Raw genomic sequence first — 18,915 nt, 5'->3', positions numbered from 1 at the left:
TTCTACAAATTTATGTAAAGCTGGATGTAATAGTGAGCAAAGTTTAGAGGAATGCCAAACTTTGCTTCCATATAAATTGTATGACAAATCTGTTTCCAATTTTTCTTGTAAATGACCAGGTTGCTGCATTACTGTGAAGGCATGACTTTTGCACATAACACCGTGACAGAAACTTAAAATGTACACGCAAATCTAGTTGGGAACATCACTTGGTAGTCAATCATCACATAGAATGCAAGCCGTATATGTAAGAGGAACAAAAGGGCGAGAAACGCTTTCATTGTACCGCGGGATTAGCGATTTATCGATCGGTTTTGGCGGCTTTGTTTGTTGAGCAGAATATGCGAAGTTGGCACGCCGTCGACTGAGTCAGACGTGCGAATGTGGCACATTAAATTTTAAGGTTAGACTGAGGGAAAACGTAACGCACATGGTGTAACTATCATTCTATGGTAATTAATAAGTATCTAATTTCTCTTATACACAGATTTAAAAAAAAACTATTGGCAACTGAATATGTACAATTATAACAAATTGTTTCAATTTTCTTTAATGATCAAAATGAGATATTGTATTTCCCTCATCAGAAATATAATTTGGCGATAATGATTTACCAATTATCACTACTTTACCTGGAAAAACTCAGGGTTAACCACTGCTTGGTACGATACAAGATAATTTGATGTGCGAATCAGACAGATGTGAGACAATGGAATCATAATATCTGCAAATAGTATTGTGACCATCCACGCTTAGAGTTTAACGCTTTATTCTCTCCTTTACTTTGTTGTTCATGCCACACTTCCCATGTTCCGTTATTCAGGATAATATCTTTTTTTTTTCTTTTTAGGTCCTACTATAAGTATCGGTGACTACTAAATTGAAGAATTTCTATTTTTTTATTGGATGATCTTGGTTGAGACTACACTTTTTTTTTAGCTTTCTTTCTTTTTTTTAACTGTAATTGTTGAAGAGATTCCATTCATTTCTTTAAAGTACCCTATACTGAATGTGAATAGAATGAAGAAAATTGTTTTTTAAGATATTAACACAGATTAAATTAAATACAACAATATATTCAAAGTAATTTACATGCTGTCTATGGTGAAGAATGCGCAAATGTCATTCAATAAATCTGAGGTCATCGTTATTCCTGTAGCTATTGCAGCTGCTCCGAGTGCCCAATAAATCTTGCTGCTGCTCTCAGATATATCTTTAGTGTCTTACAGCAGTGATTCATAGATAATAATTACTCTGCTCTAGGAATAAGAACCATAATTATTTATATTCCGTCAAGATTTTACTTCTCTGACATATTTTCATTTCTGAGACCATGCGATTATGCTATTCATCAGTTTCCAGTGTCTTTCAAAAGGAGATGAGGGCGTTTGTCAACGTACTGCCCATTCATGATGAGGACAGCAAATATCGCTTCATGAACCACAAGGGAAAAGGTTGCCACCAGCAACGGTATCCAAATAGCTAGCCTTTTCAAACTGCCTCCATCTCCCCTCCCCACGACAGGAATTCTAGGCATGAATGGTGTACAGAACTTTCTTGCGTGAGTCAACTCATTCCATAATGAATCATAGAGAGGAATCGAAGCTTCTCTAGACTTCTAGGTTACAATCAATGCTCTCCCACTTTGCAATTTGTTTCATGTTGAGCGTTGGAATTCTTTTGCCTATAGAGATTTGTTCTGGGGGAAAAGCATATGTTCATATAAAGACGCTGTGGTGGGTTCCTCTTTGTCCATGTTCGCACACTGATTTTCGACGATTTCATTGGCACATGCTTCAAGAACGAGATACCCATTTTCGTCTAACTCGCGCTCTTCTTTTGGCTTGCTGGAGAACATTGTTACAGAATATAGAGAATTGTCCAGACCTATCGCAAGAGGGTTACGCTTATCATTTCCCTCGATACTAGCGTACTCGTGTCCATGTAGCGATTCCCTGATGGGTGCGGATTGGTCGGAAGTTGAAAGAACATCTTCGTGTACTGGCCGTTCAGTGACCTCACATCTACCAGCGTTATCAGCCGGTCTGAACTGGATTGATATATCTCTGTTGATCTCTTGTCCACAGGACTGAATATAGTTAATATAACAAATCTTTTCCTGTTCGCAACTCATAGGTCTGCGTGGACCAACGTTGGAAATCATGTAACCGTTTCCATCAATGTCGTCTTCAGTTGTAGACAAGTTCCTATATTGAACAAATTTGACATCTTCCTTTTTCTGCTCATTTCCTGTCATGTCCATATATTGTTCTTCCTTGACATTAGATGTGATGTCTTGATACTGCGCAATGCCTTCACCATCTCGGTGGAGCATGACGTCACGGAGAGGCAGCGAAATCTTGTCCGGTAGATCGTTAACCACTTCCCAACCAAGAGTGTGATCCTATCAAGGACAATAAAGAGTAAAGGGCAGCATGTTGGTGCATGGTGTTCTTTGCTGACATTAACTTTTAAGTCTATTTCTAGAGATGCGCATTGTGTTTGGAAAAAAAAAAATGTGTATACCTCATGGTAACTGATATGAGTATTGTTGTCCTGATCAACCGAATATTTCGTTATGGCACCACAAAGTTTCAGCCTACGTAACTACATATTTAATAAATATCAGTGCCGTGTAGTGTATCAGAGAAAAGTAGAAGCACGTGATATTGGAGTGACAATTTACCTGGAAACCAAGCACGAAAAAAAAAAAAATCACATTTCTGGTAGCTTTTTTACAAAAGTGTGATTAATTCAAAGTAGAGCATCTAAAATGCATACGGTACTCTTTTGAATATGAATTAAGAGTTAACTTTGCTTATATAAAAACAGTTAATATAACACTTGCAGTGAGAAAAAAATCGTTATTCTAAAGGTCAAGTATATTTCTCGGTATGGAATCAGGGAGTTTAATACTACAGAGAGTTCCGTTCGAAAGTAACGACCTGCTATATTTAACAATGTAATCCAAGGTGACTACCTCTGCAGAGTTCTGGTAGATGTGGTGCACTTCTTCCTGATTAGCTGTGACCTCGTCAGTTTTGTTTTCCTGTTGTTCCGGCAAAGCGCGATGCATCGCGTCGGTATTGATAGAATGCAAAGAGTGGGTACCCGATTTATTTGAATTTTCTGGGTGCCTATGTTTTCTGTTGAGTAAAAAGAAACGATGCCAGACGAAAGGTTTTGGGGAGTATACGTCGTGGGTAATAGGATCTAACTACAGATTCGTGTGGAAAAAAAAATCTTGGCAAATAATCAACATTTTCTTCTTCGCAGATTTCTGGAACAAAATTTTCATACTTCAAAATAATGTATAGTAAACATGAAGTACTTTTACTCTCAGTGCTAACTTAAACGCATTGAAAGATTATTTGAATTCCATGTCCTTTCATTGAATAACTGTTGTGCTTGAAGCAGCGCGGGGAACAGTTTATTGTCTTCAAATTTTATGAGCGTCTTTGTCGTTTTATGTCAATATTTGTAATACATGATATATTGCATTGTAATTATTAAGCATTATCTGTGTACATATATATATATATATATATATATATATATATATGTACATATATATGTATATATATATATATATATATATATATATATATACATTTATTCATTCATTTATTTACAAGGGGTAAACACTCCAGATAATGAATGGAAAAGAATGTGCTCTCACTCACTTTTTCCAGCGATGTTTGCACCAAGCGATAGATAAAATGGCGATTACTAAGGCAGCGAAACAGACAGAGGATCCAATAATCAGTGCAGTATATTTTGTCTCCAGGTCTCCAGAAACTGACAAACAGAATTCATCAAATCGATAATTCGTCATCAGATAATGATGGAATGCTTGCAAACATACTATGAACCTTTTTAGCATTTCCTATTCGGTGTCAAGTTTCTTTTTATCGGTTCTACATTAATGAGTCCAACATGCACAAATTTCACTCACAGACCAATGGACAGGGAATAAATGGGGCACAAGGTACTGAGACAGTATGACGTGCAGGTGATTAATATTGTATTCCTTTTATGTCGATGTGCAGAAACCGATCCTTACTGAATAGAGAAACAGGTTATCTTAGATGTCTGATCAACATGCAGACATTGAATTTCCCACATTTTTATTACCAAGTTTGTAAAGCTCCAAAGTTTAAAGTTGTTTACATTATAGTCCCAGTATTTCCATAATCATACCAGCGTAACGGTAAAAGAACTGCCAATAGATAAAATTTTGTTAAACAATATGGCTCTTCAGTTCATCTTCTCGGGTGAAAGAAGTCTAGTAAATACGCAATATTATTTTTTTATCAAATTTGAAAATTATTGATCCTTAAAAAAAAGGCAAAACATTTGAAATGGAAGAATTTGTCGAAATGGCAAATTTATCGCATATAAAGCAAATCACCTCGTTCAGCACTCCATAAGAATTAAGTTCACAATATCAATAGTGCACATGTTGATTTCATGAAAATCAAAATACGAAAAGAAAAGTTTTTGCAATACCGTCCTCCAACAACCTTTAATCGTACCAACATTGACACATTACACATTTTCTTCAGGGTTTCGGACATATAATTACTAATGAGAATTTTTAACAGATTGATCTTATTACGACACGAAGCTCACCTGGAAAAGCTGTGTCCACTGTTTCTTGCAAAGCCGTCCATTCTTCAGTGGCCTGAAACTCGTCTATTATTTAAAAGAAGACAACACGGGAGTACGATGTGCACACACTCAAGATAACGCATTGTTTTGGGCATTATACTCGTGTAGTCTACACGTTTCCATAAAATCATACATCGAAAAGAAAAATGGGCCTCTATGCCCCTCTATTTTTGCAAGGCAAACCATTAAAAAAAAAATGATTTCCTGTGTTTCAAGTACTTCAGGCTGATGATGGCGGCAAAGAACATAATGTTGTTTGGTACCACATATTCTTAAAGGCCGTGTCACACCACTACGCGGGCTTGAGGTAGTTTCCAGCATGTAGAAGATTTTCAGCGGGCGAACAAGAATGCTTGCAATTTTCATTCACGCCTTGTCATACCGTACTGGGGAACTTCTGCGGCTTGACTTGCGGGGAAAGAAATTTACTCCCCGGAGCTCTCCGCAGTTGGTCCGCACCTGACATTATCTAGCGCGTAGATGCCCGGAAGTGCTCACGCAAGTCCGATTTAACCGCAGCCAAGTTTTGAGCATGACCAAAAATTTTCCGGGTGAGTCGCGGGAGTGCCCGTAGAGGTCCACGCAGAACGCCAGTAGGAGACCCTTAGCGAGGTGTGCCCACATGCTATCAATATTGTATATGCTTTCTTTCAAATGTAGTCCAAATCTATAACAAAGGTAAACACGAATACTATTTTAATTTGACCACTATACCTCAAATATGATTGTATGTGTATGTCAGGCCAGTTCGGATTTTTATTAGGGACCGTACCTGGGCCACTGTTATGATGTCGTCTCAGAAAGCTGTAATTAACCTATACTCATCTTAGAAGCATCAAATTCCGCTGTGTTTTTTGTATACTATGGCAGATATGAATTGTAAACGCCAAACTCAAAAGAATATCAACGGAGTGGTACAGCAAACGTTTGACCAAAAATGAACTGAAAACCTCTTTCAAGAGGTTGACAATGATAACATTACAATATCACATTTTACCTATCAATCCTTCTTTCTACTCGAAGGCGATACATAAGTATAGTGTTGTAGAGGAAACTAAGTAAAGGGACATTCTTAATAGACATTTTCTTGTTTCATCATAGATGTTAGTATTTTTCCTTTTCTCATGTATTTGGCTTACAAACCTCAAAAATAATACCACTAGAACATCTCACCTTACTTCTAAGAGAAAAGGAGTCATTACAGGGGAAATTCAGCCCAAATATGAGCTAGCCGCTGATAAGAAAGAATAAAATCTTACGGGCTCAAGAAAAAAAAAATAATGAAGTTATGACGTTTTGAAGTTTCGCTAATTTTTCAGGAAACAGTTTTTGAACGGTCATTATGATTATGCTAATGGCAAATTGAGCTTGTCATTCCCTCACAACTTGCCATAATGTTTGCACATAAACTTTTGAAATTTTCAGTTTTTCATTCAAACATAATTATGCCCGCGGCTTTAATCCGGGTATATCTAACTGATTACTATTCTGAAGGTAATCAACCAGGAATAGCATCATGTTTCAGATTTCAAAGACAGAAAAAATTGAATGTTCGTTATTTTTTTTTGTACACGATCAATGGAAAATTATGTGAGGTTATGACATGGTTAGCTCACTCATTTGCATATTCTTATCAACTGTACGAGAACTTGTTTGCAGAAATTAGCAAAATTTCAAAAAGGCAGTTAATTAAGGGTGCAATTAAGCACAATTAAGGGTGCAAGTATACACCGCAGGTGTGCTGCTATTGTTACAAATTAGGTGCAAATTTGAACATTTATTTCTTAGCGTGTAAGCCTCAGATTTTACAGCCTCAAAAGCAAACGTAGTGATGTGCATTAAAAACAGAGTCCGCATTATAACATTGAATTGTATTTCCCCTCCACTTGGTATTCCATGTCCTCAATCAGTGCATGGTATCGACTGCGTCGCTTGCTACCTGAAACAGGGGTTGGGATAGTCATTATTTTGTAAACAGATGGCACCTCCAAAATGTCCGTCCGGTCTTGCCAGTACCACGGCCGTTGTCTGGAACTTGTAGGCTCCATGAACATGACTGAGCCTAAAGATCCTGAGCAGGACGAAATTCTAATATTCGGAGCATTTATAATCCATCCGGTCTTCCCATCTTGCTGTAAGAAAAAAAAAAGATAGAGTTAAACTGATATTAAAATAAATTTATCATGCACTGGAAGAACAATGTACGCACAAATGAACGTCTCTGATCAAAATTATAAAATCAACATTGTTTTTAGATTGCGTAAATTACCTAGAACGATGTATGTGTACGAGGGCCATATACTGTGGAATAATGAAAGATCTACTCCTTATTGTAGCAGTTGAAAATGTGTAAAACGTTCAATGTCACGTCTCTGACGTAAACATCTTTGCTTATCAGTACTTAATGGGTTTGATTTTTACAAGATATTGGCATTATATTTGGATTGAGGAACCAATGTGCTACAAACATAGGCACCAATTCCCCATGGTGGGTCATTGATATTGGTTTGAGAGCAGATCCTATTTGTTCAGAGAACGTCTCTAACCTAAACCTGTTTTTCTTACATTTCTGCCTCTCTCACAAAAAATACGTAAGCTAAAGTGACTACTACATAATAATCATAGACTATTGACATATTACTAGTCATAAAACATATTTTCTGTCCTGGCAATGTGTTTACACTTGCTCAATCAACAGAAAATCTTACATTTGAAACTCTTTTACATATTTTCAACATCTTTCAGGAAGCTTCATTTTTCTTGATATTACAACACGCCCGTGTTAACTTGGTTCTACTTGTTCCTATTATACTAACTGAGCCCATCCAGACATAAATTTACTTTAATGTTCTCATAATTTGTATAGTGGATGTCTTTATTTCAAGAAACAGTAATTTTCAGAGACGTTTTTCATTTTGCTCAGAGACGTGCGGTCTTTGATTTTCGTGCAGATTCTTACATATTTACTGTCTATCCTTTTTTAATTTACCTCTAATCCAAAGATTACAATACATAATTTCACAAATGATACTGATTGGCAAATCTACGGAATAATAATTCTAATAAATCGGCACAAACACCAGGAAAGTTTTTGTTATTACTCACATTTTCAAGATTTGTGGGCATATTTGTCGGCTCGTCAGTGCGTAAAATAAGCACGCAAATAAAGTATCATGCAGTGCGAAAGTGTCAGATGAGGGAATATCCCTTCAGAGACTTTCAATCAGGGACATTCGTTTTGATCAGAGACATTCACCAATTCGGGTTTTCAACCATAACTCACTTCTGTGGACAGTATGCTACTAAAGTTGCCAATCATCATAGTCGCCTGGCTCACACTGACATACTGATAACCACTTTTTATCTCAAGCATAATCCACTTTCATTAATGACACCATTAAACAACTGAACATCTCTGATGGTTATTCAGTATAATTTTCTATAATGAGCCCCCACACGATTATTTCACACAGCTCACTCACAAATTTTGATGGAATGGTAGTATGGATAAGACGCTAAATGAATATGGCCTTACATGTTTTCATAGTATTCGTGAATTTTTGGCGTCAAGGAAAAGATAATTCATTCAGAGACGTTCTTTTTCAGACATAAGTGAATTCAACGTTTCCTGATAAGATAAATGATACACACGTTCATGGCAGAAGTACTTGATTAAATAGTTGAAGTGTGTGGGCTTACTCACAAGGAAAAACAAAGCTGTAGAATTGCATTAGAACAAAAATTAAGACGTGTGATTCTGGGATTTTTTCCCAAAATATGCATTTTTGTCAATTTTTTCAGGTTCAAGGCATTATTTTTTAAAGAAAATGCAGTAAGAACACTACAAAGTATATATTTTCTGAAAGGTACAATCCTCTCCTACCAAATGATACCTAAAACCATGAAAAACACCCCCAGGTGACAATTTTACAAGGGTTTGAATATCGAAAAGCCCGAAAATGGCCAATTGTACATCGTACAACGTTTTCACCCATTTACACCTGGAAAACTAATCCGGATGCTTACAAGTATTATCCTGTTTTATAACTGTTGGGTTAATTGCAGAGTGTGCACTTCCTGATAGACAAATCATTAACAGTGGTTCGGGCTGATGACAAGAATAAATGACATCTGGAATTTATTACTTTTTTAAAAATCATTTAAAATTCAGAGAGACAAACGATGTCACAAGATTGTGTTTATATTTCCCAGTGGCGGATCCAGGAGGGTTTGCACGGGCACGCGCCCTTTTTTTTTTTTTTTTTTTTGGTAAAACAAAAAAAAATAAATAAATAAAAAGGAAAGTTGTTAATGTTGTTAAGGCGCCTCCCGTTTACGGAATTCCTGGACCCGCCCCTGTTTCATTAAAAAGACAAGCAAACACACTTTCATTATTTTTAAAGCAAACTGAATACTTCAGTTCATATAATGTGCTAAGTGTTCACCTTGCCATACTCACTTGGGGAAACTGTAATTTGTGATGGTGATGTGCTGATTTCGGCTTCGTGCCTTTCATCATCTGTAACAAAACTCACAAATACGTAAACGTGAACCACCAATGGAGCTGGCGTATTTATATGACTACAAATCGAGATTTAAAACACTATTATCACATCAGATTCATTTTCTCATTATTATGGGCTAATGCGCTATGCGATGAATTTTAGTGTGGCTAAAAGATGCACACAGCACATTCACTTTTGGCATTTCGTAGGAAAGAAATGTTACCAAGAAGACTCATAATTCAATACAGAGTAAAAAGCAGTTTTCAGATTCAATGCTTCTTAATGACTCATCGCACTGATAAAGAATCGTCACTTTCGACATTGTATAATGACACACGATTATTTAAGACGCATATTTCGTAAAAGAAATCAGGAAATCATGGTTGAAAAGATGGATAATTTAATCGAAAGAAATATAGATACTGTGGGTTTTCTTATTCAACGAAGCAGTCAGTCAATCGCCAAATGTTGGGCAAGTTGTCTTCAGTGCTGCCCTCTTCTTGTAATCTTATGTTTTCCCAAAACTTTAACAGAAAGTTTGCATTTGATTGGCATTTCTTTTTCTCCCTTTTTTGTAGGTGGGAGGGATGGGGTTAGGATTATCTGCTACCAGAAGACAAAATCAAGATAACAGCCATCTCGACAATTGTTTTCTTCATTTGTCATGAGACATGTCATGTTTTGTATCTGTATTAATTACTAAACAAAAGAAAAAAAGTTTGCTTCTGGTGAATTATAGTATGACAAACCGTTTGTTGCATTATCAACTGCCCGGCAAGACGGGACAGACGCGTTCCAAACCGGGAAGTAAGTCGACCATCCAGGTAGTCTGACATCACACTGCAGTGTCGCGCTGCCAGTTAGAATGAACCCTTCGTCACAAGTAAGAGTTATCTTGGATCCAAAGCTCGTGATGTTAGAGTCCCAATAACCATCAGACACAGGGCCGAGATTCTCACAAAACCCAATCGAGACTTTCAACGAAGAAGAGAGAGAAAATGCGATAAACAAATGTTTGAAAAAAAGAAGAAAAATGAAGAGAAATACTCGAGAGCAGGATTCGACCCTACGACCTCCTGATCACCGGACAGGCGTCATCTCCACTAGACCACCGAGTTTTAGCCCGACAGCAAGTGTTGGTTCTAATATTGGACCAATTAAATTTATGAATGTGAAAAATTACGCAGTACCCGCTGCATGCTATAAGGATTAGAACCAACACTTACTGTCGGGCTTAAGCTCGGTGGTCTAGTGGAGATGACGCCTGTCCGGTGATCAGGAAGTCGTAGGTTCGAATCCTGCTCGAGTATGTACGCCCATGATTTTTATCATGGCTACTACTAAAACACTGATCAATTCAGTTCTTATTTACGTCGATGTAGGGAAATTTGTCAATCAGTTGTATGAAAACATCTCAACGGAAGAATTTCATGAATTTGAATAATGAAGAGAAATACCAAAACAACACAAAGAACTAAATATGAAGAGTTTGTTTGCAAAAAACCGATAAGTCCATATTTGCCAAATGGAGATATTTGCGATTAAAGGTCAAGAAAAATAAAGAGAATAATAAGAAAAAATTTGCTTCTTTTGACCATAACTTAAAGAATATATCTTTTTATGTAGTGACCAATATATCATTTAAAAGGTATTATTTTGTACTTTATGACAGAGATCGTACTTCAAAATCTTCAAAAATGGACTTATCGGTTTTTGCAAACAAACCCTTCATATGTAATTTGTGGTCATCTTGAATTACTTATTTCTGCTGTCGCAACCCTCAAAACAGTTAAATTTAACTTGTTTGGACAAATTTTGTGATGATATAACAGAACTAAAGAAAGTATGGAAATCTTGTGAATTATGTCAATATACAAATTCTACCATATGAAAATCCACGTAATTATGACCGTTTCTTTTTGGGGACGCTTTTAAGTATAAGGAGAAAATATGTAAAATTGTTTGTTATTTTTTTGAGCATCTTTAAGATTCTTATAACAGGTATTACCAATAACCGTTAACTCTCACTGCATGTGATTTTGATATTCAATGTATTTGAGCATGTTGAAGTACTAGTAATAGTAGATTTTTGTGCCAAAATTGATTTTTTTTTTTGGCTAACTTGATCAATTTAGGGGTGCTGAATCCAAAAAACTTTGATTCCATTTTTTCTGACCATGTCTTCAGCCGCCATTTTGAATTTCTCAAAATGGCCGCCATAGCAAACTGCATTTTGACCCATATCTCATAAAGTGAGCATTGTAAAAGCTTCAGATTTAGTGTAAAATACATGGTTGTGATGTCAGACACTCTGATATATCTTTTTTCTGATATTGTGGATTGTTTTGATACGATTTGTAGGCTGCCATCTTGAATTTCAAAATGGCCGCCATAGCAAAGAGTATTTTGACCCATTTCTCATACGGTGAGCATTGTAGAAGCTTCAAATTTGGTGCAAAATGCAAGGTTGTGATGTCAGTCACTCTGATATATATCTTTTTCTGATATTGTGGATTGTTTGATACAATTTGTAGGCTGCCATCTTGAAATTCAAAATGGCCGTCATAGCATTTTTACCCATATCTCAGGTTGCAATTATTATTAGAGCATCAAATATTCAAGAATGCACATGCTTGTGGTTTCCAACATTCCAGTGCAGCTGTTTCCTAATTGTGGGTCAATAAACAAGCCACCATCTTGAAATTCAAGATGGTGGCCATAGAAAAACATATGTGGTAATCGCCTAAGATGAATTTGACAAAATTGTCTAGTTAAAATCACATTCATTTCCAGGTCACACAGAATGATAGCCATCTCTCCATTCAAAATGTAAGGACGAGATTCCAATGACGTCATCAAGCCATGCTGAGGGGCAAAAAGTGTTTGTTTTTTTCTTTTTCTTTTTCTTTTTTTTTTCTTTTTTGTTTGTTTGTTTGTTTGTTTGTTTGTTTTTTTGTTTTTTTGTTTTGTTTTTGTTTTTGTTTTTTTTTTTTTTTTGGGGGGGGGGGGCATACCACTTCCATACCCCATACCATGACCGGTGTGGGCAAGCGTGTATGCGTTACATCCCATCACCTCCCATAATAGCTAGGTGGGTGTAGGCCTATGCGGTTAGCGTACTGCGCGCTACATAGCTATGCGCTTTTATACACACTTAATTTGTTTTTGCCTCTCAGGCAACACATTATTTGGCATCGTGGAGCCTCGTCGATAATTATGTTTAATCCCAGTTATCAAATATTTGTACAAAAGCAAGCATTGACACGATTGAATGTGATCTTCAAAAACTTGATATTGTCTAGAGAGAATGAAGACAAACAAGGAAAAGTCTCGCAATGGCAAAAAAATGCCATATTATGGTCACCCTACCAGGCATCCCTTTAACAAGCCTGTTTGTTGTCCACAAACTGAAGCAACTCATCAGGGAGCTGGATGTATTTCTGGAATAACACAGAATGAATAAGGACTTAATAGGCTTTTTTCTGATTGCCCTTGTGTGGGTCATCCTCAGTTATTAAGACTTCCAAGATATTCACTGCAGTACCACCAATGATTCTAAAACTACAAAGGAGCAATAACAGCCCAGCTCTGTGGCGCTTTGGATGCATTAGAATTCCTCAACAATTATCGGAAGGTATAAGTTCTAAGTAATTACACAATCATTCTTCATCTTCTGATTTTATGGCCTTCTCCCATTCTCACTAACAAAAGTTCATTTTTCATACCCATTCCTTAGAAACCCACAAAATTGAGCCAAATAATCAGCCTGAAAGTTGAAATACTGAGCATTCACTTCCATCTGACACATATACCACATCATGAAAAGAAAAGAAACAAAGGGTTCACAAAAGATGCCATGGGAGCTATCACCCTTCACAACGAGGAAACAGATATCCTCATTTCATTGCATGTATTAGATGCTTCTTCAGGAGCAACAGAGAAAATCAGAGATACTTGTAAGCCTATTGATGATTATCATGTATAGACACTGACATTTATAATATTTTTCATTCTCCTGATGGATCTTTTCTTTGCTTACTGCATCGCATGTTGTCTGCTCCATCACTGGAAAAGGACATGATAAAAGTACAATTGACATTGTTAAGGGATTACGTTTTACAGTTTGTTGCGGAAAAACAAAGGTCTGCTTGGTCATGCCTTTTGTGGTGCCAGCTGAAGTTAAAAATTTGAGGATGTCTCAAAGAACAGATGGACCAAGAATTATCTAAGCCATGAATCATGCAGAATGTCCAATGACACAGTCCATGCCTTCTAGAAGTTGGCCATGGATGACTTCAACCAAGACAATCTCCCACTTTGCCCTCGTAGAGTTTCGATACAACACATCCAGGGGAACAAACCTCGTAAACTTTCACAACCTAATCTGTGCCTCTACTACAGGGGAATGTTATGTAGTTATTTCCAGAGGATATACACAAACTGTGCAATTAAATGCTTTGAGCATTCTACACCAACGGTAGCCACAGAATTCATTATCATGTTCGATGGCAAGAAATGCAACATCCATTGTTTCTGGAAGAATTTAGAACCAATTCTCTCCTATGTACAGCCCTATACAAGTGCTGTGACTTCAAAAACGCATGCAAGGAATGAGCTTAGAAGGCATTTACTAAATGACTATCCCATGAGTTTTTGAGTATACGGCTAATATTGTTTATTTAAGCTCTGCCACCAAATCATCTAAATGGGAGCATTTAGTCACTCAGACACAGTTATTGAGATACTTTTGAAAGTCATTTGTTTTGACACCAGAATCACAATACATGATTTCCCATTCACAAATTTTACCCAAGTGCATGCAATGCTCTTAAAGGAATGTTTCCCATGACAACCATTTTGCATTTCAACATGGCAGTCTACAGGAAATAGTCCCGCGTATGCAATAATGATACTATTCATTGAAATGACTGACTTGGACACGAGTGCTCCAGCATGCTTGAGTTTGCAGTTTAAAGATCTTACATTACCAAATATGGGACGAAATCCATCTTGAATTTCAAGAGGGGCAGCCAATGTGAATAATCCATTATTACAAAATGTATATAATCATGTGTGTGTGTTTTTTAAAAGAATGTACACTGTACGCCACCATAAACATTGATATGCCTAACAGTTGTTTGTAACCAGAGATATTAGCTGAAAAGCAGCCATTTTGAATGTCCAGATGGCAGCCTCAAAAATGATCTGCAATTTGAGGGAGGGGAAAAGTTCATCTGAATGTTCAACATCATGAGCCCGGTTTATGTCCGAAATGTGAACTTTCTGTATTGTTTACAAACATGATATATGGGTCCAAATATACATTCTAGTATGGCGGCCATTTTGAATTTCAAGATGGCCACCTATGATATCAAAGTGGACCATCGTTTCAGAAAAAGATGTTTCAGAAAAAGATGTTTCAGAAAGTCTGATAGCATACGCATGTCTTTGCCCCGAATAAAACCTTACACATTGCATACGATATGAGATATAGGCCCAATTACATTTGTTGTGGTGGCCATTTTGAATTTCAAGATGGCCGCCAACCAAAATGATCCATTTAAAAAAAAAAAAAATATATATATATATATATATATATATATATGTATATATATATATATATATATATATATTAGCATGTCTGGCATCATAAGCATGCTGTTTTCCCCAAATTTATTCTTTCAATAATGCTTACAACCTGAGATATAGGTAAAAATACATTTAGCTATGGCGGCCATTTTGAATTTCAAGATGGCAGCCTACAGTTTGTATTAAAACAATCTACAATATCGAAAATGGTGTATCAGAATGTCTGACATCATAAACATGCTTTTTGCATCAAATTTGAACCTTCTATGATGCTCACATTATGAGAATTGGGTCAAAATACAGTTTGCTACGGCGGCCATATTGAAATTCAAAATGGCGGCTGAAGACGTGCTCGAAAAAAATGGAACCAAAGTTTTTTGGATTCAACACCCCCAAATTGACCAAGTTAGCTAAAAAAAAAAAAAAAAAAAAAAAATCAATTTTGGCACGAAAATCTCACGGGATCCAATATTTCGACATAGCAGACTGTACTATAATTTCCGTGTTACACTCATCATCTCAGAAGCTGTGGTAAATCATTGCCGGGGTAATACAACGTATGAATACCAGTGCCGTTGGTGTACTGACATGTTACAAATATGATAAAAAGCACACAGTGCTATATGGAGAGAAAAACGAAAAAAGGGAAATTATCTATCTTCATAGGTCACATGTATTTTGACACTCACGGTTAAACAAACAATGGATTTGCGGACCGGGTTTAAGTTCTTCGTTGGTTTCAGGTGTCCAATAATGACTCTGCTCACGCCAGAAATGAAGTTGTCAAACGCTTCTGATTGATAACATGTGCAGTTCCTTTCATTGACAATAGCAATGTTATGGTTTCCGGGTTTTCGTCTACAGGTAGACACGCACTCTTCGTCAGAATGAACGATAAATCCAGAAACATATAAAGTCTGAAAGGAGCGACGATTTTCCCGGTAGCATCCGAGAAATCCAGATTCTGCGTTCATACAGTAAGTGATTGTTAAAATCTACAAGTGAATCGTATTCGCTGAATGGTCATTGATCGACACTTTTGACATTCTACTGCTGACAAAATGCAAAATAAATCACTTAAAAAAAAAATCCCGATTGTTGAAATAGTAAAAAAAAAAAAAAAAAAAAAATCCATTTATCTTAAACGAACCGTGCTTTCAAGCAGACCGATTAGTTTGAGAAAGTATACATATTATGTACATACATGACGACCTTACATTTTGAACGGAATAATCTGAAAAGACGGAAGAGCTTTACAACATTTCAGGACATGGATGTAGGAGGGGGCTGTCTCACAAATGACAAGCTGAGAGTGAGAGTCTTAACAATAAGAGTCCTCACACACTGATCTTAAGCGGATATAACTACAATCACTTCAAACCTTGTGAATAAACCCAATGTCATTCCAGTTTCAGTTATAAACTATAGACTACAATAGGTGTGGTAGACGAAATCAAGATGTTATATTTAATATCTGTATGGTATTTTAATTGGACCACACATCACAAGTGTCCATGTTCTAAAAAGTTAAAGGTTGAAAGATGTTAGGTTTTGGACGTAACATTAAAGGAACCTAATATGTCTCGTATAATTGTTTATTTTTCGTGAAAAGTCTAAAGCTAGCACAATATTTCATGTCCATGATAAAGTGCACAGTCACACATGAAAATTACAAACAATAGAAGGCACCACCACATCAACAAAAACAAAGGATTTGCATTACGTGCAAACGATGAATATGTTATGTATAAAAACATTATAATTATTCGTTCGTTATATCACAGAAACAAAACACCATTATTCGGACAGTCGGTTTGTAACTTAGATGCAGTCAGTCGTCTAGAACGGTTATGGATAAATTCACGTAATGTAACGTCCTTTCAAAGCGACATGTGATTATGACGTTCTTCGTTAAGTCGACAAAAGTGTTCTTATTATGTTAAAAATCAATCCATTTCTGACAAGCTATTTATCTCTCTGTTTTCACAAGTTTTCAATGTTTTACTTTCAGTCATCTTATCGTATTTACCATCTTGTCTTGGCTTTTATGTCTATTACTTTATAAGAGCAAGATGGGAACACGTCAAATATACAAACCCACAAACATTACTCTTCCGCCCCCCCCCCCCAAAAAAAAAAAGAAGAGATGATATAATATGCATCATAGATACATAATAAACTGATAAATCGCTAGAACTTTTCATGTTTGATCTCACCTTGACATCTGAGTCTCACGGTCTTGTTCCAGGGACACTTAGTTTTGTTTGATAGACAATCCTTTACTCTTTCACGCTGACAACCTGTGCATTGATATGTCGAAAATCATTTAAGACATTAGCCGCGGTGTGAACAAACGTTTATCATATCTCCGTCAATTTTGCCACGCCAAGGGAATCGAAAGTTGGGGCAGCGAAAAATTCGTTGCAATGACCTATCTCGAGAATTTTACTCAAGTATTCCGAACCTCACGTGCAAATTCAATTTTGTATAGTCGCCTGTTTCTTCATATTTAAATTCATGAATTACTGTGTAAACATTTCACATGCGTATGTTTTTTAAGCTTTACGAAGAATATTACAGTCAGGCCTACCTGTAGAATATGAAGTCCATTGAGTCCTGTTCAATGTTGCTGTATCTTGAAAAATTTCAGCCGCATAATCTTTTACCGCTGGGAAGCCGAGCTCTCTGCAGACTAAATCAGCAGCTCTGACGGTAAAGCCATCGAAGCAAATATACCGGTTTGACTCCATAACCACTAAGCCATTCAGAGAGAGTCCGCCAACCAGCTCTACGGATGGTATTTCTTGAAATTGAATAAATATAGTACAGGTGACTACAAAGTTGAATCTGTGATCTTTGGAATTGAATTCATTTCTCCTTTTTCACAACAACAGCCTCAAAAAAGTACACGACACGATGGATTCATAAAGACTACTTTGGGTGAATGCGAATAAATGATAGAGAGCAAAATTCTTTAGACAGGAATTATCAACAAAAATAAAGATATCAAGGTCTTCTTGATATAGATAATAAACAACAAAATAGAAAAAGGAACACAAGCAAATATTACCTTTAATAAAACAATTGATTAAACTCAAGATTAAGGAAAAAATAATAAAGAATGTCGAATTAAATCTTATCTGTCTGAACACCAAATGATGGAGAAAATGCCCTGTCATAACCTTTCAAAAAATAAATAATAATAATGATTTTGAAATGCTTTTGATTTTGCTTTAACTTAAAAAGTGGCATCATTGCATCTTGATTAATTCGGGTTCCGTACGCTTCTATTCGGATGAATTGTGATACAAAGGGGAGGGGGAGGGAGAGGGGGAAGAACAAATAAACATAATTATCGCAATGGAACTGGTTTTAAACAACCTCATATACTAATAGCCCATTCTATGATTGTTTTCGTGTGGTGGACCTTACTTTACTTATTCAAATTATTTTATTCGAAATGTTTACAAAAATAGTAATGATACAAAAATAACAATGCTGTTTCCATTAACTAGAACTGAAGTCATTGATATGATTAATAATCTGAAAAGAAATCTGACGTGTTAAGGCTACGACGGAATCACAACGTTTATTGAGGAATGTCGAGACAGATAATACACCCTGCTAACACATGCATTTGATTCATGACTTGAAATTCGCATTTCCACTGAAAAGATTACTGAAAGATAACAAATAATAATTAAACTAAGGAAAAAGCAACCCCAGTCAACTGGACAACTATCGCCGATATCCCTACCAACATCATTCCCGAAGATTCTGCCGCTGGGGGAGGGGTATTTGTTCACGACCTAATTATGTCCTAAATAAATGCAATATATTTTCTGGCGAGTGTACACTTTAGCTTCCGCCAAAACCAATCCACAACCCAAGCATTACTCCCCCCCCCCCTTAATAAGATAACAATCAATGATTATGGTCACACATTTGAGATTTTCTTTGACCTCTCCAAGACCTTCGACGTATAAGCAACGATTATAATTTGTTCAGGAGCTACCTTTTATGCAGACATGATATATGATATTTAGCCATTTTCTTTTGTTCGTTTGAGAGCATTTAAAAAGAATGGTTTCCCCTTGAAAGGTTAAATTTGTGAGTTTTTTTTTTTTTTTAGAAATTTAGAAGTTTCATT

At 36.3% G+C, this 18,915-nt stretch overlaps 1 protein-coding gene and 1 pseudogene across 1 annotated transcript; both read right to left on the bottom strand.

Annotated features, from left to right (window-relative positions):
• Window positions 1–1,684: 1,684 nt before the first annotated feature.
• LOC140239683 (uncharacterized) lies at window positions 1,685–3,501 on the bottom strand. Its single transcript, XM_072319510.1, has 3 exons — window positions 3,488–3,501; window positions 2,981–3,146; window positions 1,685–2,404 (listed from the first exon to the last, which is right to left on the bottom strand). Exons 1-3 carry the CDS (start codon window positions 3,499–3,501, stop codon window positions 1,685–1,687), a joined length of 900 nt encoding a protein of 299 aa, XP_072175611.1.
• A 228-nt stretch (window positions 3,502–3,729) lies between these two features.
• Window positions 3,730–18,915, bottom strand: part of LOC140239682 (uncharacterized) — a 35,411-nt pseudogene continuing 20,225 nt past the window's right edge.

The sequence above is a fragment of the Diadema setosum genome, chromosome 16, assembly GCF_964275005.1.
Source record: "Diadema setosum chromosome 16, eeDiaSeto1, whole genome shotgun sequence".
NCBI lineage: Eukaryota > Metazoa > Echinodermata > Echinoidea > Diadematoida > Diadematidae > Diadema > Diadema setosum.
The sequence above is the reverse complement of the archived record's forward strand: the minus strand, read 5'-3'. Positions and strand labels throughout refer to the sequence as shown.